We start from the raw sequence: 25,198 nt of genomic DNA on the forward strand, positions 1-25,198 counted from the left end.
AAAATATACTTCATAAAGAAACCTATAGGGAAGATCCGATTTCACACTTCTTTATGGACACTGCGTTGGACTGACGACTGCCTTTAATTCGATGAGTAAAAATGCAGCTTAGCGCCCAAATCTATGAACGGTAAACGTGGCATCAAAGGTGAAAGTAAGTGAACTGCAAATTCCTAGCTTTCTAAAGACCGGAATGCTGACGAAAATCTTGATATCTCTCTCTTACATTCTCTTCAAGCTGCCAATTCTACTATGCGGAATCTTTTTATCGATTAACGATGAAATTGACAACACAATATCAAAGCAACCTTTTAATACTGCTTAGCTCTTTAGCTATAAATCGGAGTTGTCCAGGGTCGAACTGTTGATCGGAAATCCTCTTATATCGCCTCTCTGTTTGGGATAAATCCGTTTCCGGTTGGGATCACTTTTCTCTGTTGTGGCTTTACAGTTAATTGAACCGTTACATCGACTTAGGGATTTGCAGAAAATCTATTTTCGAAAAAGGAAGATTTGTTATCGAAAGCTTTACTATAAGTAAGTAGGCCATTAGTATACACAATGAAACAGAGGAACAAAGTGATGATAGATGCTGTACTATTCTAAACAACTTTTTCCCTTTATCTATCTGATATACATAATATATCATTATCATGTTCATATTAATCATTTCAATATAAGACAATGCTCTAAACTACAATGTGTATGAACTGCCCATATTATTCTAGACTCTCTTCTCATAAGCAACAACAACAACAACAACAAAATGGTAGTAACACATGAGCAAAATCATGCGTGCTGACGATCAAAGTCTCAATTACCAGTAATCTCGTTTGTGTTGTATAGTATTAACATAAATGTAGGAATAAGGTCTCAGAAAGGTTGGAAACATGAGAAGATCAAACAGGTGAATATAGTTTATGAATGTGGATAATTTGGATCAGAGATGTGAGCACACATTGGGGACCAATTCTTGAAGATTTAATGTAGGAAAGAAACAAATTGTACACTGCAAAAAATCGGTGTTAGATTTAACACCATGGGTGTTAAATCTAACACCGATCAAGTGGCAATAGAGGACCGCACCCACAGGTGTAGAAAGTATGTTGTGATGGTGTTGAAAAGTGTTCACCTGGCACTTCGTGGAGTTAATTTGACACTGTAGCAGGTGATATTTTGGACACTGGTGTTAATTCAACAATGACACCACATGGTGTTGATTTGATATTGCTGGTGTTAATGTCAATTGTATAAAACCCGTCCAGCTTCAATAGGAGACCAAGCCAACTGGTGTTACTGTGGTGAAAATTTGTTCACCCCATTTTTTTTTTCAAAAATCAAGTACTTTATCTGAAGATTCTTGATCGTCTTGTTGAAGTTCAAAATTAACAAGAAGAACAGTAACAAAGAAACTATTCAAAAACAATTTCATGTTTTGAAATGACACCCAAAGGTGTTAAAGGACAAGTTCACCTTCATAGACATGTGGTTTGAGTGAATGCAGCAATATTAGTAGAGCACATCATTGAGAGTTTGAGGAAAATCGGACATTCCGTTCAAAAGTTATGAATTTTTGAAGTTTCTGCTCACTCAAGGCTGGATGAGAAGACTACTATAGCTTGTGATGTCACATGAGTACAACGATATAAAGAAAGAATAAAGAAAATTCAACATATTCTCACTTTTCTCGCATAACAAAAGAACACTTGACTTCTCTCTTTTAGAAGGCAGGGGGAATAATATTACCCTTAACATATGTCAGTAACAAGTCGAAGAAATGTGCACTTTATTCAAAAAGTAAAGTTTTGTGAAATTCTCTTTTTATTTTCTTTATATGGTTGTACGCATATGACATCATACACTGTAGTAGTCTTCTCATCCAGCAGTGACTACGCAGATACTTAAAAAATTCATAACTTTTGAACGGATTGTCCGATTTTCCCCAAACTTTCACTGATGTGTTCTACTAATATTGCTGCATTCACTCAATCCACATGTATATAAAGGTGGACTTGTCCTTTAATTCAACACCATAAATGAACACCGGAAATTTAACACCAGCTCGGTGTTTCATATTTAAAACCGAACTTTTTGCAGTGTAACACGCAGTCGAATACCACCTCAAGAAATCTTGACCAGAATGTTGCAGTAGGATGTTTACTTTTTTTTAAAGATAAAGTGACTGTCTGTATGAGTTATAGAATTTGTACAGACCAATGCATGACTACTCGAAAATTTCACCCACTGAAATGTCACGCCTAAAAGAAGTTCAGAAACCTTCTCTCCCTCTTCTGCCAATAAAAAGAACAAATAATTATGTTGCAATAAACGTGAATCTTAGATTATTTGTCTTCATTATAGCTGACATCTTAGACAAGACGTAAATAACTGTGCTTTTATGAACTCCATCAGCATGTAACTTACTATCCCTATGGTCCACTGTAGCACTCCTAACACACACACCCACAAACACACATGAAAGAGTTTCAAAAAGCAATAGAAAGGCATAGTCCATCAAATTCTACTGAAATGAAACATTTCTTTCAATCTTCTGCAGGAAATAAACATGAACTTGACAAGAATTTGTCTAATTAACTGATATTAATGTTTGCTTGACTAAGAGGTTGTTAATCTTAATCTGTGCTGGTTATTTCAATATAGATATTGCGATGTCCTTGTGCATGATAGTCGGTAGATTTTATAATCGAATCAGCCTGAGAATGATTATGGGTTTCCTCTGCGTGTAGACACATGCGATTAGCGACATCGAAGTTCGAACATGATGGAGCTACAACTGTATACAGTAATGTGATGTAACTTCATGGTTCTAAGTTTGTCTTTCTTTGTTAACAGCTTGTGATTTCTCAATTTGAAGGCAAACAAAGTTGACTCACTGCCACTTCAGTCCTTCTTGCACTCATCTTTATGTCACAGAGTAGAATCCTCAGACGCCCTCTCGTGGTCCAGCTCCATAGAAGTCTGAAGATTAATTCTTTTACACATATATGTCCTGTTTACCTTTGGGAGCAGTGATTTTAAAATTTTTCGAGATATCACTCGTGATGCATATATGTAGGTCAGTTGTATCACTTTTTTTTTCAATAAAGCCTAAAATATAAGGAGATATTACTATTTTTCTCATTAAACCATAACTGTAGACGGTTTAGTCTGCATGGAAACATATTATTACAACTATTGTTCACATGTCGTATATTTAACAATACTTAACGTCACTTATACTGGTTCAATTTCTTAAAATTGGTTGTTTCTATTCCAAACTCACATTCGGACTATTTTGAAGCACTAATGCTGGGTTTCTGTTTCATCTGCAAATGGTAAATTACGCCTTTAATTGTCTGCTCGTACCATTGTCCCGAAATCACACCTATAATAACTAAGGATTGTCAACGTCTGTGATCTCGTTAGATGTCCATACATGATTTAATCATTATTATCAGTTTTAATCTGTCAACTTTATTTTTTAAAGTCATTCCTCCAGTCGTCGCAACCGCGGGTGATTACACACCATGCAGACGATGTTTATTTATTGTCTATCATACTCAGATGAATATGAAATAAAAATACTGATTTTATAACCAAATAACAGATGCTTGAAGTGACCCTCTTGCTGCTATATGCTTTGTCATAAGGCTCAAACATAACCTGAAGATATCAAGATGACCGACTTGCATCTGAAAAAAAAAAATGATTTTATAGTCAGCTAAGGCTTTATTCTTCCTTTCAAACGCATGACGTCATTAAAATAGTGAGCTTAGCTATCTTCACCGATTTCACCATGAAGTCCTTTCTTCAGTCAAAATCATGGCAGGCCCTACTAGTGGAATATAAGGAATATAATTTTCCAATTCTCTTTACCTTATATGTGGCAATGTTTGGTCTAACAGTTGCTGAATTCCGGGAATATATCATAATTTATATGCCCAACTTGTAGAGTTTCTTTTAAACAAAGTCTTGTTTAATGAAATGGCAAAAGATGGCAGCCATGGAGGACAAAACATCTTTGGCATCTTGACATCAGGACTAGGATTAGGTATATCCAGACTGGAATTATCTTGAATCGTGGGAAAAGTTGGCAATGTTATTCCAACAAGCTTCCAAAGAGATGTATCATTTTTAAAGGTGTATACTGCGACAATTCGGTGAATTATGGCTACGGATGCCTTATACAACGAGAAGTATTTTGTGTACCTTCTGAGTTCATATTTCGATTAAGATGACTGTTACATTCAGTTTGTGATGCGCATTAATCTACATCTATGTACATGATAACTAAATGAAATTAAATGTTCACGGGTTCAACAGTTCACGTTCACTCACAAGCAACACAACTTACCAAGAACATGGCCAAAACTGCAAGGTATGGACTTGGCCTGTTTTCCTTTTCACAAATTTCTAATGTTTACTTTTGTTGCAAATGACCTTAGGTTCAATGTGATTTACTGTGGCGTAGGCTAATTTGTTACAGAGACCTTGGTATATTGTGCTTGAGAGTGATGCATTTACTCAGTTTTGAATCCGTTTCCGCATCAGTTGTGCTGACCGTCACCTTCCAAAACCATCTGAAAGGCAGTTAGCAACTTTACCTCCCCAGGGCCCACAAAGAAAATAAGAGTGACTGTGAGAATAAAATATGAACAATACATTTCAAAATCACTCTTCCTATATTGACTCCATAACAAAGAATATCAAAAAAGAGGAAGGTGAACTCCTAATTACACCGATCCGTCAGGGATCACAGTGAAGAAAAGGCGATTTCTCGGACCAAAAATTTCCTATCTTGGACACCATCGCTGTGAAAACGTCACCTCCAATTCATCAAAAGCTGTCAAAGTTTTAAAGAACAGAAGCACACGGTCTCTCTTCGTGACCCCATTCACCGCCACGTGAACTTGTTAAACCAGCCACCTCATCACAAATAGCCCTTTTTTTCTTTCTTTTTCTTCTTCCTCTTTTGCTGCTTCGGGTGATCTGATTATTTCCATGTTTCCTTCCTCTCAGAACGATACAGAACATTTTTTTTTCTGTGTGTTTATCAAGTGAAAGGTATGAATACAACAGTACACGAGACTCGTTGCACAAAAAGAGGAAACTTTTAAGAAAAAAGAGAACACGAAAAAGAGTTAGATAGGGACAAGAGGAAACTTGCAGGAGACAAGCACATCATCAGCTCGCGAGCGATCGAAACTAGAGGAGGAAGAATCGCTAGTTACAATGCCCATTAAAGATTAAACATAGAAAAGAACATCTTTGACATAAACATTGTTTGACATCTTCATGGAAATAAACATGCATTGATATGGATGTAACTTAGGTTTTAAAAGTCGTTAATACCGGTGTTTATCTGGCATCTGTCACATCTTTTTTAATGAATTCGACCTGCTGAATTTCTCACTGGATCATGCAGCTGATAGTTTATCGTCAACGTGTCCTCTGATAGGCGATGTGCTCACTCCTCATTTCTCGTTTTCTCATGTAGTTTGTAGTACTACGCGGGGAAATGAAAGACTATGAATGCTCAGGGGCCTGAAAGTAAGCTTTGTGCTACGAAATTAGATGTTGTTGAAGGTTTTTCCTTTCAGTATTATCTTTTAAGCTTTTGGGGAATGTGTTGCGCAGGCTCTGCAAGATGGCATAGGGCATAAAGAGAGTTTGAACAAATTGTATTGGAGTAGAATTCTGCTTCAATATCAAGTTATCTTTAATAAGTACACAAAACTTAGACAAAATAGTTGACATTTAATCAAAATCAGACAATTAGACAAGGAATTTACGAATTTTCTACATAACGCTTCCATTAGGCCTACCATTTACACAAGTCTTCACTGAAATCGGGGAGGGGGTAGATTATTAAAACTGAAATTAAGAGTAAAAAGTTGTACCTTTCCCGTCAAATCATTGTTGTGCTGTTCTAACTGAGCAATGGGTGTTAATCATTGTAGAGGTGTAAAGGTTATATACTGTAGTTACTATAAGTTATCGACTAAAAGTATAATGAACATGTTAAAACAGTCATGATATTATTTTGTGTGTTCGCGTTGGTTAGTGTGACGGGATTCTTGTGAGGGGCTAACATTATGTGCTTGTGATTAAAAACTGAAATTAAACAACAAAATCCATCACTTCCTACTATTTTCTTTTAAAGAAAGAAAACCTCTCCCTTTTTGTTTGTGGACTTTGGGTACTTTTGCTCTTTTTAACCGCTTCAAAATGGACTTACATTATACTTTAACCCTTTCGTATTTTTAAGTATTTTATTTCCCCGGAGCATTTGATTCGTATTCGCGATGTTATCAATTTTTCTAACACAGAGGGAATGTTTATGACTAACAAATTGAAGTTTCGGATGTATTTCTTGAGCTTCGGAAATACTCATTATTGGGTCTTTATTGTCGATTATCACCATACTTGGTATCTCGGGGGGTAAGGGGTTAGAAATGAAAGAGCATGCCCTTAGATTTGATTGTTTATTTCTCTCTGTTCGGAGAGGTGTCGCTTATGATTTACTCGACTCCTCTTGGGATGGGGCAGAAATATGACCTGTAGAGTTTGAACAGACTTGGCAGGTTGCATGTTAGGAGTCACGTTGAGAGTGTCGGGCGTAACACAGATGTGAGAGAGTGGGGAGAGGGCAATTCGGATGTCTAATGTCATGGTCGGAGTAAGTGACCGTGAATAGAATTGACGAGGTCGAAGAGACTGAAGCTTGAAATCTCAAGAATCATGCACAAAACATCATCAAACCGAAATATAAAACAGTCAAAGGTTTTTAAGAGGTAGACGGCGTAGTGGATGTTACAATTTGTTGAAAGCCCCAACACTATCTTTTGTATTGTCCTTTACATGTCTAAAGTGAGCACCATGGTTTATGTCAAGTATGTGGAGTTATTTTTTGAATGAAACGGGTGAGAGGAGAGACGAAGGAAGTAGATCAGCAGAAGAAGGAAGATAAAAGGGCTGTAGGAGGATGATACGCTGAGTGACGAATTCTGGCGCAGACGGTGCAATGTAGGGAGAGATTTACATTAGCTCGACTCGACATCAGGGTAGGTGGAAGTAGAAGTCCTCGTGGTCTAAAATGTGAAAGGCAAGAGACTGTGAATAACTCGTCTGTTCCGCATAGCCCTACAATCCGCGCATTGCCGCTGTGGGATGTTTAGACTACAATTTTATGAATATTTTTTCCTCTCGATTCGACTAGAAGATGTTATCAAGAGTTCAGTGAAATTGAAAGTGACGTTCCAAGGAGTATTTTTAAATCCAATGAAAGGTTGCCACTTACATTGATTGAGAAGTGATACCGAATGACATGTCACAGACAGAAATGACGGGTTAACTTGTCATGTGAGTTTGACTGTGTTATAAGGGAATAAGTCAGTACGAGTCTGGTCTCGTTGTTGTTATTGTTTGAGTTTATTTGGTGTTTATCCTTCCTATAAGAATATTTACGCCATATCTTTATTTACCAAATTGACTTTAAATTCCTAATTTTTCCCTACGTTATTCTTATCACTACAAATGATTCAAAAAAGGAATCTATACACCTCACTATATAGCCTCAGTTTAAGTTGCCCCATGTTGTATTTTCTGGCAAGCCAGACTCGATACCTTGTGTGAACAGGCTTCTCAGCAAGGAGGGGGCGTGAGGGCTGTCCATCTGCCTAGGCCACTCCAATACACGAAAAGGGTTCGACCGATATTCGAGATAAAACGGGACAGAATATTTGGCGAGGAATTTATCATAAAATTCTACATGAAATAACAAAATCCGTTAAGGTGTAAAGCAAACATCTGGGCTGTGTACATGGGGGAGATTAGTTGATACAATATCAATACTTATCTAATGAAATTGTCACTCAAAGTGAATCTTCTTGTCCTCTTGACATGTTCAATTCTTTGTCCAAAACGTTTCCTTCACTTTATCCATTATTTTTTGCCTGTTCATATATCCTCTCTTTCTCCTTGATTATAATCGAGACATCACAAAAAAAAAATTGTTCTTATAGAGACGACGAAATACATGCTATTATCTACATTCAATATATTTTGTAATGTTTAACTCTAACATCCTAAATCCCTTTCTCAAAAACAGCATTACGACTAAGTTCAAGGTAACTTAATGTGTAAGTGCAAACTCGGATTGACTTGAAGTCATGAATTTACTTTACTTATCTCCTGACTTTTTTCCTAGTTGAATCGTCCAACATCCTGTTGAGACAAACTTCTCCCACACTCTCGCTCTGCTGATCGTTCAACCAATGACGTTGCCGCTGATGCGCACATAGTCACATTTCCCACCAATCGGCTGTCTAGTTTAATCATGAACATATCCTGGCGCGCTAAGAGAGGAAAGGAAGGCGTCGCCTGCTTGTCACCATCAGAACAAACGCAGAGTCCCGACACGTAAACTGGGGAAGACTCGGACTATATAAATATGTTGTCATGCACGCCCTTTGAACAACCTTGAGTACATCTAACTATTCAAGCAAAACTATCCTCAAAATCTTCCTTTCCCGCTCTCTCTGATAGGAATATATATATATATATATATATATATATATATATATAAAATAGCATACATACTTATGATACAGGCCGGCAGTGCACGACAAAAGTTATAGTGCACGTAAAATATAACGATTGCAGACGATAACCCACTATCGATTTGATATCGGTTTTTGCTCCCTCATTTTAATCATCGAGTACTTGAATCCCGCACCTTATCAACGCGATTGCGCCGCAACCGCGATATGCTTTGCTCGATATTATCGTTATTCTCAATTCTCGCAGGCTGGCAACATATGCCAGCAACTTACTACCTGTGTGGGACTAGTACTAGACTTTCAGCGGTAGATTTAAACATGGAAGCTGAAATGAACAGTAGGTTCGCTACTTTTAGAGAGACTGATCTATATAAACAGTATCTTAGACAATAAGGACACAAAGGATGCCATCAAATACGCCCTACGAATTTTGGACTCCTACTGTTCTGAAAAAGGAATCAATCCGACGGATATTACTGAGCAAGTCAACCCAAGATTTGTGCCGCTTTCTCCGTACATTCTACGCGGAAATGCGCCGTGGAAATGGGCAGCGTGTGGTGTGTACAGTATACGCTAAGCGCTCTTTGATCACGCTACGCTATGAACTTTACTGCGACATTCACAACACACTCTCGGAATCCGCATGTGCAGCAATGCCTGGGGCCTGGCACGAGCCTTGTGTTTAAATCCAGTAGATCCCTAATCCTACAAAACAGCATCTAGTCCTGGTCCTGGACCCACAGTGCAGTAAGTAGGGCGTCTAACGTGTTACTGTTAGTGTTACTGTTAGATCCATGGTAGACCTATTGTAGGGTCAAGTGTTAACTAGCTCTGTCGCTCGTATATAAAGTGACGTACAGTACAGTGTACGTAGATCTAGTAGTAGTATAAAAACGTTAGGCCAGGGCCTCTAGGGCCCTAGACCTAACCTATCGTAGGGCCTAGAAAACGTTAGATATAACCACGTAGACCCTAGACTCTATAGTTGAATTTGGATCTTCAGGATTTTGTCTACACAGGTTCAAAGAAACTGGTATTATTGCTTGTGTAGACACGTGTAACTTAGAAATGATCTAGGAGTACAGGACCTTGGCTTATCTTGCCTGGGTATGTATGCTATTTTATATATCACATAGTGCATGACATCTTATTGCACTATAACAAGTACCAAGCACCTCCAAATTCTGAATTTGCCCTCAGGCAATTATATTCAATTCGGCCTGCGGCCTCATTGAATATAACTGGCCTTCGGGGCAAATTCAGAATTTGTCGGTGCTTATATTGTTATAGTGCATTCAGCCTCATGCACTATATATATAATATATATATATAAACTTTCGGCGTTATTATCATTATCATTATTATTATTACTATTATTATTACTATCATCATCATCATAACTATCATTATTGTATTTTATTACAATTTCCTTTTCATGAATTTAATGTATGTGTCTGAAAAGAAGCTATCAATCATGATAATGATAACGATGATAATGACAATAATGATGCTAATCATCATCACAACAATCATAGTAACAACACCTTCTTATATAGTGCATTTCAGATCTGACAGAGATCTATTCGTTTTACATCCGAGATAATAATTTGGTCTACACTGAACATACACAATAATAATAGAGAAGAAGGAATGATTAATTAATGAAAATGCACAACATGGTTTGATTACATGCCTCATTGAAATATATTTTTAAAGCTATTTTGTGAGAACGATTCAGAGCGCACGGCACAGAGCTCCATAGGGTTGGGTCGCTGTAACCAAACGACCCTTCACCATACTCATGCTGGACAGTTGACTTTTCCTTTCACAGAACAAAATATACAAAGCGAATGGTCACCGTAAATCATGTAAAACGCTCATTAATGAGGACTGCATGGTGACGACATATTGAAGCAAGGCATCCAAGATGGTAAATTATTTTAGTCTCATAATATGACATCTTCAGCATGTTATTATTATTATTATTTTTTTTTTGTTATGCACGAATTTGATTTGAAGTGTCAGAGTAAATCACATCATGTTTATCTATAAATCACATACAGAGCAGCAATGAATCACAAAACCGGTATAGACAATGGGAGAAATTTGGTATTAAGAAGTGACGAAACACAGACCCATGACTTATGATTCACTTTCCATCGTTGATTTAACTCTAAGAAGGTTACCATGGTTACGAAATGGAATGAAGTGACGATATACAGAATTAAAGAATAGTGGACGATTTGATGTAAAAAGGCCATTTTTTTTTTAACCGCTCAGAGTTTGAAGTCACGTGTTCATAAATGTCAGGGCGGGAGAGTTTTGAACTGTTTTCTATTACTCTGGTAAAGTTCATTATATTTAAACCAGAAACGCCTAGCTCAGATGGCAGACAAAGAGGAAATGGAAGAGAGATCTAAATGCATGACAGTTCTTGAAGGTCCCTGCGCATCGTGATGCATTTCCGGGTCAAAACCAAAGCAACTAGGGTCTTCGAGAACGAAGAGTGAAGAATAATGAGTTGGGAAGATACATCAGATCTTTATGCACTCTTTACTTTTAAATCAATCCATGGATGTGACCAGACGGTCCGTCTTTAAATCATGCCACAGAGTTGAGCTTGCAAAGAGTTTACTCGCCCAGGGTTCAATACAAAAGACAGATCAACAAAGTTTAGACGAGAACTCTCTTGTTTCGTTCTCGCACGTACCCGAGTATGGATATTAAAGGCATAATACCATTTGGAGATGAAACAGAAACGCAGCATTAGTGCTTTAAGATAGTTCTAAAATGTGAGTTAGGGATAGAAACAACCACTGTAAAAATTTGAATCTGTATAATTGATGTTAAGTACACTGTAAAAACATCGGTGTTAGATTTAACACCACGGGTGTTAAATCTAACACCGATCAAACTTCAATAAAGGACCACACCCACAGGTGTTAAAAATGCACTGTGATGGTGTCGAAAAGTGTTCACCTGACACTTCGTGGTGTTAATTTGACACTGTACCTGGTGTTATTTTGACACTGTACTGGTGTTAATTCAAAAATGACACCACATGGTGTTGATTTGATATTTGCTGGTGTTAATATCAATGGTTTAACACCCGTCCAGCTTCAATAAGGGACCACACCAGCTGGTGTTACTTTGGTGTAAATTTATTTTCACATTTTTTCAAAAATCTAGTATTTTAATGTAAAATTCTTGATTGTCTTGTTTAAATTAAAAATCAACAAGAAGTGCAGTTACTAAGAAACTCTTCAAAAAACAGTTTAAAATTTGGAAATGACACCCGTAGGTGTTAATTTAACACCATAAATGAGCACCGAAAATTTAACACCAGCTCGGTGTTCACTATTTAACACCGGACTTTTTGCAGTGTATTGTTAAATACACAAAATGTGAACATTACTTATAATAAAAAAATGCTTCCAGACTAAACCGTCTACAGTTATTGTTTATTGAGAAAAATACCGATATCTCCTTATATTTTAGGCTCAACTGCGAATTGTTTATATGGTAGGATGTTTTGTGATACAGCAGACCTACACATATGCATCAAATGTGATATCTTGAATTTTCTTTAAATCATTGCTCCCAAGGTAAACAGGACCTCTATAGCTTCGCATATCTTGATCCGATATACCTTTTGTCTATACTAGAGCAGGGGAAATGGCTTGGAAGAATTTCTCCTCATAGAGAGCAGTGTTTTCTGGGATACAATTCCCCACGCTCTTACATTACCGGGTCTGCTGTTGATAACAATCGAGGGTGTATTCGATTGGACTGATGTTGGTCTGACCTTGCCTGTGTTGTGAGTAGGCATGCGATATTTGAAAGGTCTTCTCAATCTCTTTAATAAATCAAATACTGCATCAGCTTGTGTGTCGTAGTACAGTCCATATCACATGTTTCGAAATAAACAATGAAGTAAATACCGTTACCTCTGTTGATTTTCCACAGGTGTTTTGTGACAGGTTAATCACAGACTGAATGTTTTCTGTTGTGTTTTGCAAGTTTTGTGTCTGGCCTCAAAGTTAGACGTTAGACGAGGAACTTCTATTTCAGTGAAATAAAGGGATTATAGATATGACTGACTATTCAATGATGACATGACTTGTTCTTAGAGTGACGATAGATTTTGAAGGATCCTAGTGCTGTCCAGACATCTGTAATTCTGGCGCTCAGAAAATCGGCAAATGAAGAGCTTGCTTCCAAAAGGCGCTAAATCCATCATTTTCAATGGATTTAGCGCCTTTTGGTTGCCAGCTCTTCAAATACACTGTCATAAATAGCACAGGACTATAGATCACTATACATAAATTCAGTGCAAATCAGTGGCTAGTCATGTACTAGTATACCTATAACCATGAGACTATACGTTGTGATTGCATTTCTCTGGTACAGCCTCATGAGACTAAGGAGGTACGTGTATAAAGAACCATACCTCCTTGATCAGAACACTATACTACCAATAAACATCACTAGGCCTACATTATTGAGGTCATACAAATTAGATCATGGACCATGATATAATCAGACACAAGGGATAATACATCACATAACGAAGTGCTGTTTGGACTCTTCTCACACATAAAAATCGCAGCTAAATAAAATAATGAAGAATGAATCGATCTTTTGAAGTCTGGCGCCAAAGGACTTCCCTTTGGGAATTTAAGGCTACCTCACGCACAAAGTAGTTTCCAAACATTCTATAAGACTTTACTTTGGTGTTAGTCTAAGCTTCAGACTGAAAGAAAAAAAAGGCGGACAGTCCGGGGTGCGAAATCTTCCCTTTGCGACAAGAACGTGATCCATATATCGAGGAAATCTCTCGAGAAAATGACCTGGAAACATTTAAATCTCTCCAAATAGTAATGTATTTCCTACATTCTATTAAATTCTCTCCTCGAAATTAAGAATTCTGCCAGTAGCCAAATGGGCAGGGTCTCAAACAAACAACTGAGTGGCTGACAGAAAATCTCCTTTAGATTGACACAAGCCTTGAAAATCAAACATAATAGACTTCTCTCAATGGAAGGTCTGGAAATTCAAATGATATGTGATCTTTGCAATACAAATTGTAGACGTTGAAAACTAACGTCTGTAAATCATTTTGATGGGACATATTGCAACCCTTTCCTCTCTCTTTCTCTTCCTCTGCTTACAGTGCGCCCCCAGCTGAGCAAGGACCGAGGCCGACCCCAGGGAGACACCTTAATCCACGCACTTGGCCGTTGCGGCTGGCATTGATTTGGGGCAAATCCACAGCTTGAAACACCCATCAAATACTTATAAATTAACCTCAGTATTTTCTCTCTCTCGTTGAAGGTGCGAGGAACTAAAAAACAAAAACGAGGTGTCCTCACGTCGAAATCTTTCCCAGCTGATCTTACACCATTGAGAATATTATGTTTGAATTGTCATTGAACGTGAATTACTTTTGAATTGGTTTCTCCTTTTCGGGGGGGGGGGGGTAGGGGTAGGGGAAGGAATTCACAATCTTACATACATTTGAACAATTTTCACTATTGTAGGTTTGCCCACATAATTGTGGTAAAAGCTCCAGCACATTGATCAATACTTAAACTTTGATAATTATTGAATCTTCGCTTCAACTTTGATATTCAAAGAACGTTGTTTTTTCCACTCACTGAGCAATGTGTTGTTAAATTCGTTGCGCAGCATTATCAAGTAAGCTGCTAACATGATGTAGACAGATTTATTCGTAACATCGTTGAGAGGTGGTATCAGTAACGGCACCTTGCATAGATGAGCCCTTACCACACAGCACAGCCATGGATTTGATATTCTCAGACTCACATGTATACGCCAGTGGTACAGCGATGGGAATTCTGAAGAACCATAAAGTAATGTGGGAATTCGGGAACCCTGAAAACATCGAGATCTTGCATATGATTGACAGGAATTACCGCTATCGTCATTCCGTCGAGGTACCAAAGTGGATGGCCTTGATTAAAATGTCAATAAAACAGCTTTCCATATCTGGTCGCACAGAACTAACATGTTGATTCTACGGGGCTAAGATTTGACATCATGCTCCAATTGGTGACTGAAGTCTTAAGAGTGAAAGTAAACTCCACGTTCGATGAATTAAGATTAATAAAGTCACTGAGAAAGAGGAGTAAAAGTTTAACTAGAAGCGAAAAAACAACAACAAAAACAAACAGAGAGTAAAAATGCTTGACACAAGAATGCGCTGTATATAAAACAAGTCCAAAATGTACTCCCGGTATAACCAGCCCTTGAATCTTTCTACAGAAAAATAAAGCTTACAGTTTTCAATGAAACTTACAGTTCCAAAGATAATCCAATTCTCAAGGTAATGTTAGTGAAATGTGTCTTGCGGGGAAGACTTTGAATACATAATCATAGAATGATATCAGCATCAATCACATGTAGACTACAGAGCCAGTCCATCCAAATTAAGCAATCATTAAAGGAGTGTACATTGCGACTTATTATACTTCTTACATTAAATACGTTTGTCATCAGGCCCTATGTAAAGCAATATTCTAATTATTTGTATCTGATTGCTGATACGAACATTCCCTCAAAAAAAGAATGTGGAATTTTGCTCAATATTTCTTTCCATCACTCTTATTGTTGTTGGAGCTGTGCACTGGACGTACAAACATGATAGAACCTTAATCTCTGGCCCCTTGTAATCTCGTGTACAGGTGGCAAACCTAATATTTGCGTCTTAATCTCTTTATCGATAAAAGCCGATCACTTAAGAGATCAGTGTGACGCCGGAGTAAGAAGAAAGAAATGACCAAATATTGGTCTTCTGGACCCAACAAGATTTTGGTCACTTATTACACATCCACATTGCGTGATAGATAGATAGATGAATGGATAACTGGGAAGGTAGAAGAAACGGGACGGAGATACCAGAGCTGACTGAATCAACGAACACCATCCATGTAATACGATATCAGATTAAGTTTTCAGTAAGTCCGTCAATATTTTCCATACTGTTGACATATAGGTGCAATTTACAATGGCTTATAATTGAAATCGCATGAGACTTTATAGGACATGACTTCTAGTTCGTAATCTAGCCCTTAAAGGGATTGTACAGTTTTGGTTGAGACCTAATTTCAGGTTTCTAGCATTTGTTGGTGAGATAATGAGAAACCTCCTAATATGAAATACGAAAGAGCGTGTAATTCCAAGAGGAATTCTTTTGGAACATTTTTTATTTGATGAAAATTGGTTTTGAAATGGCTGGGATATCCAAAACCAGGGAGGTGTGAAGAAGTCACCTCCCTGCCAAAACAGAGCGATCCTAATAAAAGGTGAGATCGACCCACCTTTTATTACGATAGCTTTGTTTTACTTTGTTTTTGGATGTCTCAGCCATTCTAAAACCAGTTGTCATCAAATAAACTGTGGATTCCTCTTAGAATGGTATGCTCTGTACTATTTCATAAGTGTGTGGTTTTATTTTTGTATCTCGCAAAAACTTTTGTTTATGAATGTCTCAGCCATTCTAAAACCAATTGTCATCAAATAAACTTTGAATTCCTCCTAGAATGGTATGCTCTGTACTATTTCATAAGTGTTTTTTTTTTTTGGTATCTCGCAAAAAGTTAAAAGCCCTATAATCATCTCCACCAATACCATATCATCTCTTTAACTTATTTCTACGTGAGTTCATCATACCTGGAGATGTTATACATTGTATATATTATAACGCCTGCTTACGTTACGTGTCTTCTGTGTGCAACAGAGTTTTAAGGCTAGCTTTCCTGTTCTGATTGACGTAACTTTTTTTAGATACCAATTTGCTTTGTTTGCATTTATTGCAAGTGATCGATGGCACATTCGGCGAGTGAAGAGGGGAGGGGGAGGTTACGTCTTGGAAAAGCATGTTTCCCGATTTGACCTAGAGGGGGACTAATCCGGGAAAAAGTTACATGAGGAGGAGCGGACGTTGTGGGGAGTCAGAGGAAAGGGGGCGGTCGCCACGCCCTCACCCTGTATGAAGAGACAAATGTGCGCTTATTATCAGTATAATATCTTCAGAAGGAAGTGTGCCCATCCCATACCTTATGACCGGGTTTCATAACTGTGCTCAATTAATGCTGTTCTCTGGGCTGAGATTCCTCAGTGTCACATACCCTAACCTACTTCTGTCAGTTCTAGAAACTCCACGTTAATATCATCCAAATTTCTGAAATGCTTGCACTCTACCAAATTAAAACTTCATTCTTTTTTTTTTTCATGGAACAGAGCCAATGTTAAGAATCAGTAGACGATATGGCAATGGCAATTGATTTTACAGCATTCGGACGAAACTCATGATTGCATATCAAAAAGCTCTCTTTAAATCGTTCAGAGCGTTTACATTTCATTTACTGCTCTATTCATACAGAATAACCTTCCTATACGTCGTTCATATAGGTACTATGTACTAGGTTGAGTCTGTAAAGTTCGGAAAGAAAATTGAAAACCACACTTTGTTAATTCCTTCTTGTACTCGGAATTAACACTTTAAGCTGATAGAAAATTCGTAATCGTATTACGATGTAACCACGTGTAATCCGGGAGACAGATAGAGTATAATGTGTGGCGGATTCCTTTCTGATCATCTTGTCTATAATGCAGTGCTTATATCTTGCATCTTTCCCTTGTCATTATGAAAGTTTTTTTTTTCTTTAAGCGAAACATATTTTATAAGAGACTTCGACATAATTTCACGATGTCATTAATATCGTCATAACATAATGCATAAACCTAGAAACCGGATCATGGGACATTGGCGGTGCTCATATGTGTGTTTGACATCCATATCAGGGCGCCTCCTCTCCAGTTATCTATGTACACGTTTACACTCCTTACTTTAAAAAAAATTCTTTATTCGAATTTCTTTTAATACCACAAACTTCACAAACTTCACATTAACGAAACAAAACATTGTACAAAGACAAAATGCGGAGATTTTAAACAAACACAGGGATGCCAAGTTAAAAAAAAAAATTATGAGTGAGATTTTCATGACTCGGCATCTCGGCATGCGAATGTGCGCGCGAGCGAGGGTGTAGGAGGGGTTTTCCCCCCCTGTGGCCTCCCACGGTAGGGAGCTTTTTCAATTTTTAGCTCTTAATGCTGCGATCAGGTGCATACTTAAGTGACTAGTTTTTACTTACTTTGAAAGACAAAAGGAAAATATACCTTCAATTGTAACTATCACTTTAATATTTTGAGCTATGCTCATTATATAGGCCCAAGTTGCAGACTTCGCCCGATGCGTGAGAAAAATGGGTGTCATGCGTGAGATCGTGAGATGGCCCCTAAATGCTTGAGTCTCACGCAGAATGCGTGAGACTTGGTAGCTCTGCAAACATTGTACAGAATAATGTCAATCTTACTTTGTGACTCATTTTTTTCCGACCAAAAATACTATATACACAAAAAATGAATGTCCACACACGCACACACACAGACACGCATACACAAATGGATATACAAATATGGGATAAATGAATAAATAAATGTGTAAGTATAATATTATATAAACTGAATATATGATGTATACTATTCATTGAATATTTTATATGAACACGTTTTACCTAATGTAATCTAGAAACTGAAAATTAGATTCCTAACGTTTTTCCCTCTCTAAATAAAGGAATCAGAAAGGAATTATACACTCACCTAATTTGTCCTGCCCAATAAGATTGATTATTGTCACTTATTTCGGCTGTAGAGTAGGAAGGCAGCTATCAATGAGTCCGAAAGCTTCCTATAGCACTCCTGCGCCACATCCAACAAATCTCCAAGCTTTGAGCTAGCATTAATGTGATGAGCCTGAGTGGGAGCGTAGTGAAAGAAGGAGAGAGAGAGGGAGGGGGGGGGGGGGGGGGGGGGAGGAAGGATCCTGGTCCTGTACCTGCTTGAGAATGCCGACACTTTATTATGCAAACATTTCCCCCTTTTAAGGACACGATATTCACCTATGTAGTCCCGAAGTTGGAGTCAAGAGGATGTATGCAGGGGCCAAGATGGGAGTGGGAGGGTGTCTTCTAGCTACGGTGTTGTCTGCACACTCATCCAATTAGCAATTACGAGGAGGATGACTAGTGTATGCCTTGAGTGTAAAGTCAACAAGCTCACCCGAGCCATCACAGATCAACAACAGCATCAAAGGAATGCACGCCCGCTGGTATTAGTTTTGAAGCTGTTAACACCATGTCTCCACTCGCAACTTAGAGGAAGTTGACAAAAAAGTGAGTAAAAGGATAGAAGAGGGGGAGGTAACCCTGCATCCGAGGTTGAGCATTACAACAGAGGCGACATTTGTATGATAATTTGGCGACAATTTTTCGATAGTACTGTGAAACTACTGCTGCGAAGAACAAGCTCCATATCCCAGGAATGCCGGCAAACAAGCTAACGAAAAGGGATGGAATTGGCAAAGGAAAAATAACTGTGTGTATTCGACCGATTGTCCTTGTTTTGTTTACTCACCCTTTTTAGATCCTTTCACGCTGTCTGCTTGCTGTTTGTCTGTCGGCAAAGATGAAATAAGGTGAGAGACAATTGTTGTAACCCTTTAAAATTTCAGTGTGGGAAAACCTAACAGCGTCATCAGTACGCTTTAGAAGGCTCCATGAGCGCTCCAAACTCCACCCCTTGCACTTTCCGATGTCAATCCTTTGCAAGCGAAGGATAAAACTTAGATTGTTCCCGGATGCGTATAGATCTCTTAAGAAGAAGGTGATCAAAGGCATAGACGATTCTTTGGTTGTTAGCTACCAGAGAGCATCTCGCTATGGTTAGAGCGGTAAGAACACAAGCCTACGACGGGCCGGCGGAACTGTCGTCTGTTTCGCTCCAAGGTCAGCTGCAAACTCCGATGAGGCAGTGAACTCGCGACTCGAGCTCCAACGACAGTCAGACTTTTCTGCATGACGCATGGCGTCCTCTCTCAGCTTACTCGACGCTGTTTACTCTTGGCCTGTAGGGAAGAAAAGGCAGCTATAAAGAACAAGATAACAGAAATATGAAAAAAAGACAGCAGGTCTTTCTATTCACTTCGTATCTATTGCGTCTATGTATAGATTTACACTGTGCACTAGATTTCCTCTTTAGGTCTGAGTAGAATTTGCCAGATTTTCTATTTCTTTTTAACTACCCGTCGAGCGCGTCCAAAGATCAGCGTTGTGATAGTATAAATAGGCTGCCATAATGAATAGCTTTAGCAAACAACTTCAGAAAAGAATTAAGCTGCTATTTGATAAAATCCAGAACGCTGAAAATCCTAAGCCCCAGAAACTCAGACCGGTCACGTAAACTTTACATTTAGTTATCGGCACAGACGACATAAATATGGACATAGACGGTTATGTTCCTTAATCAGATTACGCGATTCAAAGATTAGTGCCAATCTTGCGAACACGTCATGCGACATAACGATAGCAGAGTTCTATACTTATGTTCATTGCATCACTTTCGATAGTCTGTTTGACTAGACTCACGTATTACCAGCAAAAGAAGTCTGGAATTCTAGTGTTCATGAATTTTCAAGATAATACTTTGATATCATTTCCTAGATTTATCACTGTATAAAAGAACATAAATCAACAACATAAATTATCAAACAGCAAACATCGTCATTTATCACTCCTATCCGTTGTCTATTCTGTCATCATTACCATTTTCACCAACTTCCACAATACTATTAGTAGCCTGTAATCATTAGCAATATCCCAATAAGTGAAGTAGCAGTTGTCACTCGTGTGGTATTACATCAGTTTTATACATGTTTCATCATTTGATGTAATATCGTGCAATTCAGTCACCTACTGCAATACGATTGAAATAAAATCATTACTGAATTAAACTGAATTGAATTCTTATTGTTTAAGGCAGCGCTAGGCCCAACAGATATAATATTCGTAACCGTGGAGAGATGAGAATAAAAAGTGAGTTTCGATTATTAGAATTTGCAAAAAACGAGAGAAAAAGTTACATTTTCAATTGAGTCGATCCCCAGACCATGTTGCACACCACCCCCGTCATTCTCGGCGTTGTGACCCAGGGGAGACCTCTGCTCCCTTTGCCCCACAGCGGCAATCCACCCTTCTACACCAATCAATCCAATAAATACCTCAGACAAGCGACACATTTTGGTAGAATCTTCCCAGGTCGTGACATCCTTCGCTTTCAATCTACGACGTGTATCCGTGAGTTGCTGTTCGTGTTTTCGAAGGTTCGTTATTCCCAAGATTCGTTAATCCGAAAATGAAATAAGGTTGGTTTTTCCGAAAGTTTGTAATTCCGAGGGTTCGTTAATCCGATAGTGCAATAAAGTGTGCAATTTCGAAGGTTCGTAATATTCCTAAAATTAAATGAGGTTAGTTATTCCGAAGGTTTGTTAATCCGAAAATGAAATAAGGCGCGCTAATCCTAAGGTTCGTTAGTACGTACATTATTTCTATTTTGAGATTAACGAACTTTCGGAATAACGAAGATCATTCGTCTCAGTATTCCCTGGGCACTCACACACGAAGCGCGTTATTTCCAACATTAATCTTTATTTCGACATTACCCTAAAATGACAAAGGACGTTGTAACAACATTTTGATGATGAAAGACAAACAAAGACTCGAAACTATTTAAATTCCTTCCATCTCCAATTGTTTTCTGGCAAAAAAGAAGAAAAAAGCAACGACAAAAAACAAACAACAAATAATCATCAACGCCTTTACGTCATAGATTTTGAGCCTGTCCAAAAAGAGTAAAGCTGCAAAAAAAAAGGCAAAAGTATGTAGAATAGTCAACATTTTTTTTTCTGTTCAAATCAAATATTGTGGATTTCACTGGGGTCCAAACATTCCAGGGATAAACGTATATATGTATACAATTTATATAATCATTCATTATATTTAAGGGCGATGTTTGCTTTAAAATCCACACTGGGACGATTATCAAGTCTGCATCAAATTGACTTTTAGGATGTACGATTTTTTGTTGTTTTTATTTACGCGTGCATCTTTACTAAAACAACCAAAATAGGTCCATTAAAGTGCAATCAATATATGCCCACCTAGTAGTGAAGATGAATTTTGTGATTCAATTTCTTCCCCTCATTTGCAGCAATCACAATTGATTAGCTAAATATATACATCAAATTAAAATGTAGTGTAATTTACTTGGATGAGTTAAAAACAATTTAGTTGGGCAGTTTGATGTCAGACATTATTTTCGTTTATTGCCTCCCCCCCCCCCCCCCCCCCCGAAAAAAAAGTTAGCCATATGAAGTCTTCTAGAAGAAGAGATGATGGTTAACCCATAGCAGTATTCTTTAATTTATTGTGTTTGCGGTTCTACAGGCACAGGTCGTCTTGCGCTGGAGCCAGCCAGGGCCGATGACGAAACGCCTGGTTCTCGATCTAACATGTTGTCACACATCAGAGAAGGCTTTAGAGAGAAGAGCACGAGTTAATGAAGTACTGGGGTAACCTCAAACATGACTAGTTTGTATATCATGCACTCCACGGCTATGAGTCACTGTGATCAGAGCAAGGAGCGTGGCTCTAATTGATCTGATTAAAGCCTATATCTTTTCCAATTTTATCTTGTTTTACAAGGCTTTATCTATTTGCCACAGGTAAATTTTTCATGCCATTCTTTCCCAATATCGTGCTGCCTCTTTTTTCTCCCAATTTAAAAATGTATTGATGAAAATCATTACTGTAGTCGATGTTTATCAAAGTACACACTATTCCAATGTCTATGCTCTTATTATTTGTTCAACTTCTGCCGATTCTAACCATACAATGACACACTGTATACGATACATTACGACCAAAGCAGACGGCTGAAGACCAAAGACAGAGAAGGGAGGTTAGGCTTAAACAAGTTCTGTTGTATTAGTCCTGATGTTATGGCGGTAATTCTCTTCCGGAACCAAACATGGCACATAAAACATGATTGCGAGTTGGTGTTGTTAGAATGGGGAAATGAAAAGTGATAGAATTAGGCACGTCTGGTTTATGGGTATCATCGCTGAAGTCACGAACCAACTAAAATTAATGATCCATGGCAAAAGTGACATTAGTGTGAACTCGGCTGTTTCTAGAGTTCCGACAACTCATTACTTTCATTAAAAAAAAAACATTTACAAAGAATGACCAGCATCTTTACCCTTCAAATTGGAAAATCAAGTTCATCAGATGATAACTGACCATTAATTTATTTTGATGTTTGATCCTACAGGCCCACACTTGTCGTTATTTCATAAATTCGGTCTGTAGGAACCCTTAACTTCAGAAAACAGAAATCATTTCCAAGAATCTAAATGTGCAATAACTAATAACTGAGATACAGCCAATATACGATCTAAACTGGACAAACTATTAATAGACAAGCCTCGCATAAGACTAGATCACGTCAATTGATGGGTACAGTATAGTTTGGAACCCTTCCCTTGGACGATTGTGAAGTGGCAAAAGAATTTGCAGATAAATTGGATGGTTTTTTTTCCAACACTAATTTGCAAAGCTTGTCGGCCGAAAGGGAAATTACGCGTGTAAATCGCAATCACATGTAAAATCGCTCCACGGGGAGTTGAGCACAACTGGGCCGGCTTTCCCCCCGTGGCCGAGCAGAAAATTCTTCCCGCGTCCTGCTGTAATGATGGGAGTGATCCACGGCACAGAAAAATGCGGTTCTTGCCACCATTTTTTTTTTCTCTATTTTTTTTTTTTGGGGGGGGGGAGGGGTGGGGGAAACAACGGTATCCATCAACCCTCACTAGAGCCTAAACAATTCGGTCACTGACCTGAACTGCTCAAGCTGAAGGTTAACCCCTTGAGGACGATTCCCGAGTATACTCGGGCAGGCGTCTATGGGAAATGCATGTTGTAGCAAAATCAAACCGTCCTCAACGGATTAAGAAGAAAGCCCACGTTAGATCGGGGGGGGGGGGGGGGGGGTTGTTGCCACAAGAAATGCTACTTCACGAAAGAGAGAAAAGGATGATCACGCATTCAAGCTGGCTCGTCATAGACTACACATCAGATGGACTGAATGGTTGCAGTTTAACCCATGGAGGACGGTTTGATTTTGCTACAACACGCATTTCCCCTCAACGTGTTATAAAAACAAGGGGATTTGTTCACAAAAATTCCAGCTCATACAGTAAAACTTGCATCTTATTCCACCAATAAGGTACTTGATCACATATTGAACCACTCGCAAACTTGTCCTACACATTCAAATTTGCAAGAACAGTAGTCGTCAGTTACATGGAGACTACTGTGTTTTGTTTCGTTTCGTTTTTTAAAAGGAACTGTACAGTACTGGTTGAGGTGAGGATTCAGCTTGTAACGTTCTGCGAGATATTTAGAAACCACTCTATGAAATGTTAAAGAGAATACAATTTTAAGGGGACTCAAAAGTTTACTTGATGAAAATCGGTTTTGAAATGACTGACATATATCTAAAAACAAGGTAAAACAAAGAGATCCTAATTAAAGTCGTGGCCTGTCAATTTTATCAGGATTGCTTTTTTGGATATCTCAGCCATTTCAAGGTTAATTTTCATCAAATAATCGTTGAATCCTTCTTGAAATTACATGCTCTTTCACATTTCATAAGAGATTTCTCATTATCTCACCCAAAAAAAATGTTATAAACCTGAATCCTCACCACAACCAGTACTGTACAATCCCTTTGAATTAGAAGACACGAAGTGACACATACCATGCTTTGTGCATTCCCGTTGACATGTCTAGGGCACTAATGGGGATTTTCACCTCTCCTATGAACACATCACCTGACAGGCCCGAGACAGAGTTCCATAGGGCAATTCTGTAGAGGCGAAGGAAACAACAAAAAACTTGTTAAGGAACAACTAATGCTCTTCTTGGGGAAAAACAGTCCATATTTGGTCCAGACTGTCATGAAACTATTGGATGTCCCAATACATGATGTCACACTTAAGGACCAGCCATAAATTAATCTCTAGAGTTTTTATCAAATTTGCTGAAGAATAAATCAAATCAGAACTCCAGCATAATTTGGTTATGAGGAAACCACGTTGCTCAAGTTGTCTTTTGCTGTTGCTGTTGTTGTTGTTGTTGTTGTTGCTGTTACTGTTGTTGTTGTTGTTATTATTTTTGTTGTTGTTGTTGTTGTTGTTGTTGTTGTCATTGTCATTTTTAAAAGAGAGGATTCAATTCATTTTCCAAAGTATGGTTTCATACAAGTTGTATTATGTCTCCTTTTATGATATTGTGACACAACTAAACCTGATTTGGGTTTTTTTTTAAATCACTTTTCCACAAATTCTACATAAAAACAGAACTTCCATGGTATGTTTGTTCCTGTGTGTGTGTGTGTGTGTGTGTGTGTTTGATATTCAATATTAAAGAGAATGACATGCAGTACAGGTACTTTTGCTCAAAAGGCTAGCTAATCAAATTCAAGTATTGCATCTTCATATTGGCAATTCTAAAACAGTTGTACAAATGACCACAAACATTTAAGATTTTATGAACATCATACTGTACTTCCAGCAAGATACACAGATGGTAAAGACTACCCAAGATTTTTTGGTGCCTGTTGCTCATTAACTCTTTATGTGCCATGGATGAAAC

General features: G+C 38.1%; 1 protein-coding gene across 1 annotated transcript in view; it reads right to left on the reverse strand.

Annotated features, from left to right (window-relative positions):
• Positions 1 to 24,277: 24,277 nt before the first annotated feature.
• Positions 24,278 to 25,198, reverse strand: part of LOC139716363 (ras GTPase-activating protein 3-like) — a 102,120-nt gene continuing 101,199 nt past the window's right edge. The window contains exon 8 of the mRNA XM_071627909.1: positions 24,278 to 24,410. Coding sequence (XP_071484010.1) covers positions 24,278 to 24,410 — 133 coding nt within the window. The remainder of the gene's footprint in view (positions 24,411 to 25,198) is intronic.

The sequence above is a fragment of the Diadema antillarum genome, unplaced genomic scaffold, assembly GCF_040938485.1.
Source record: "Diadema antillarum isolate AM-2024a unplaced genomic scaffold, OU_Dant_1.0 scf00000064, whole genome shotgun sequence".
Taxonomy (NCBI): Eukaryota; Metazoa; Echinodermata; class Echinoidea; order Diadematoida; family Diadematidae; genus Diadema; species Diadema antillarum.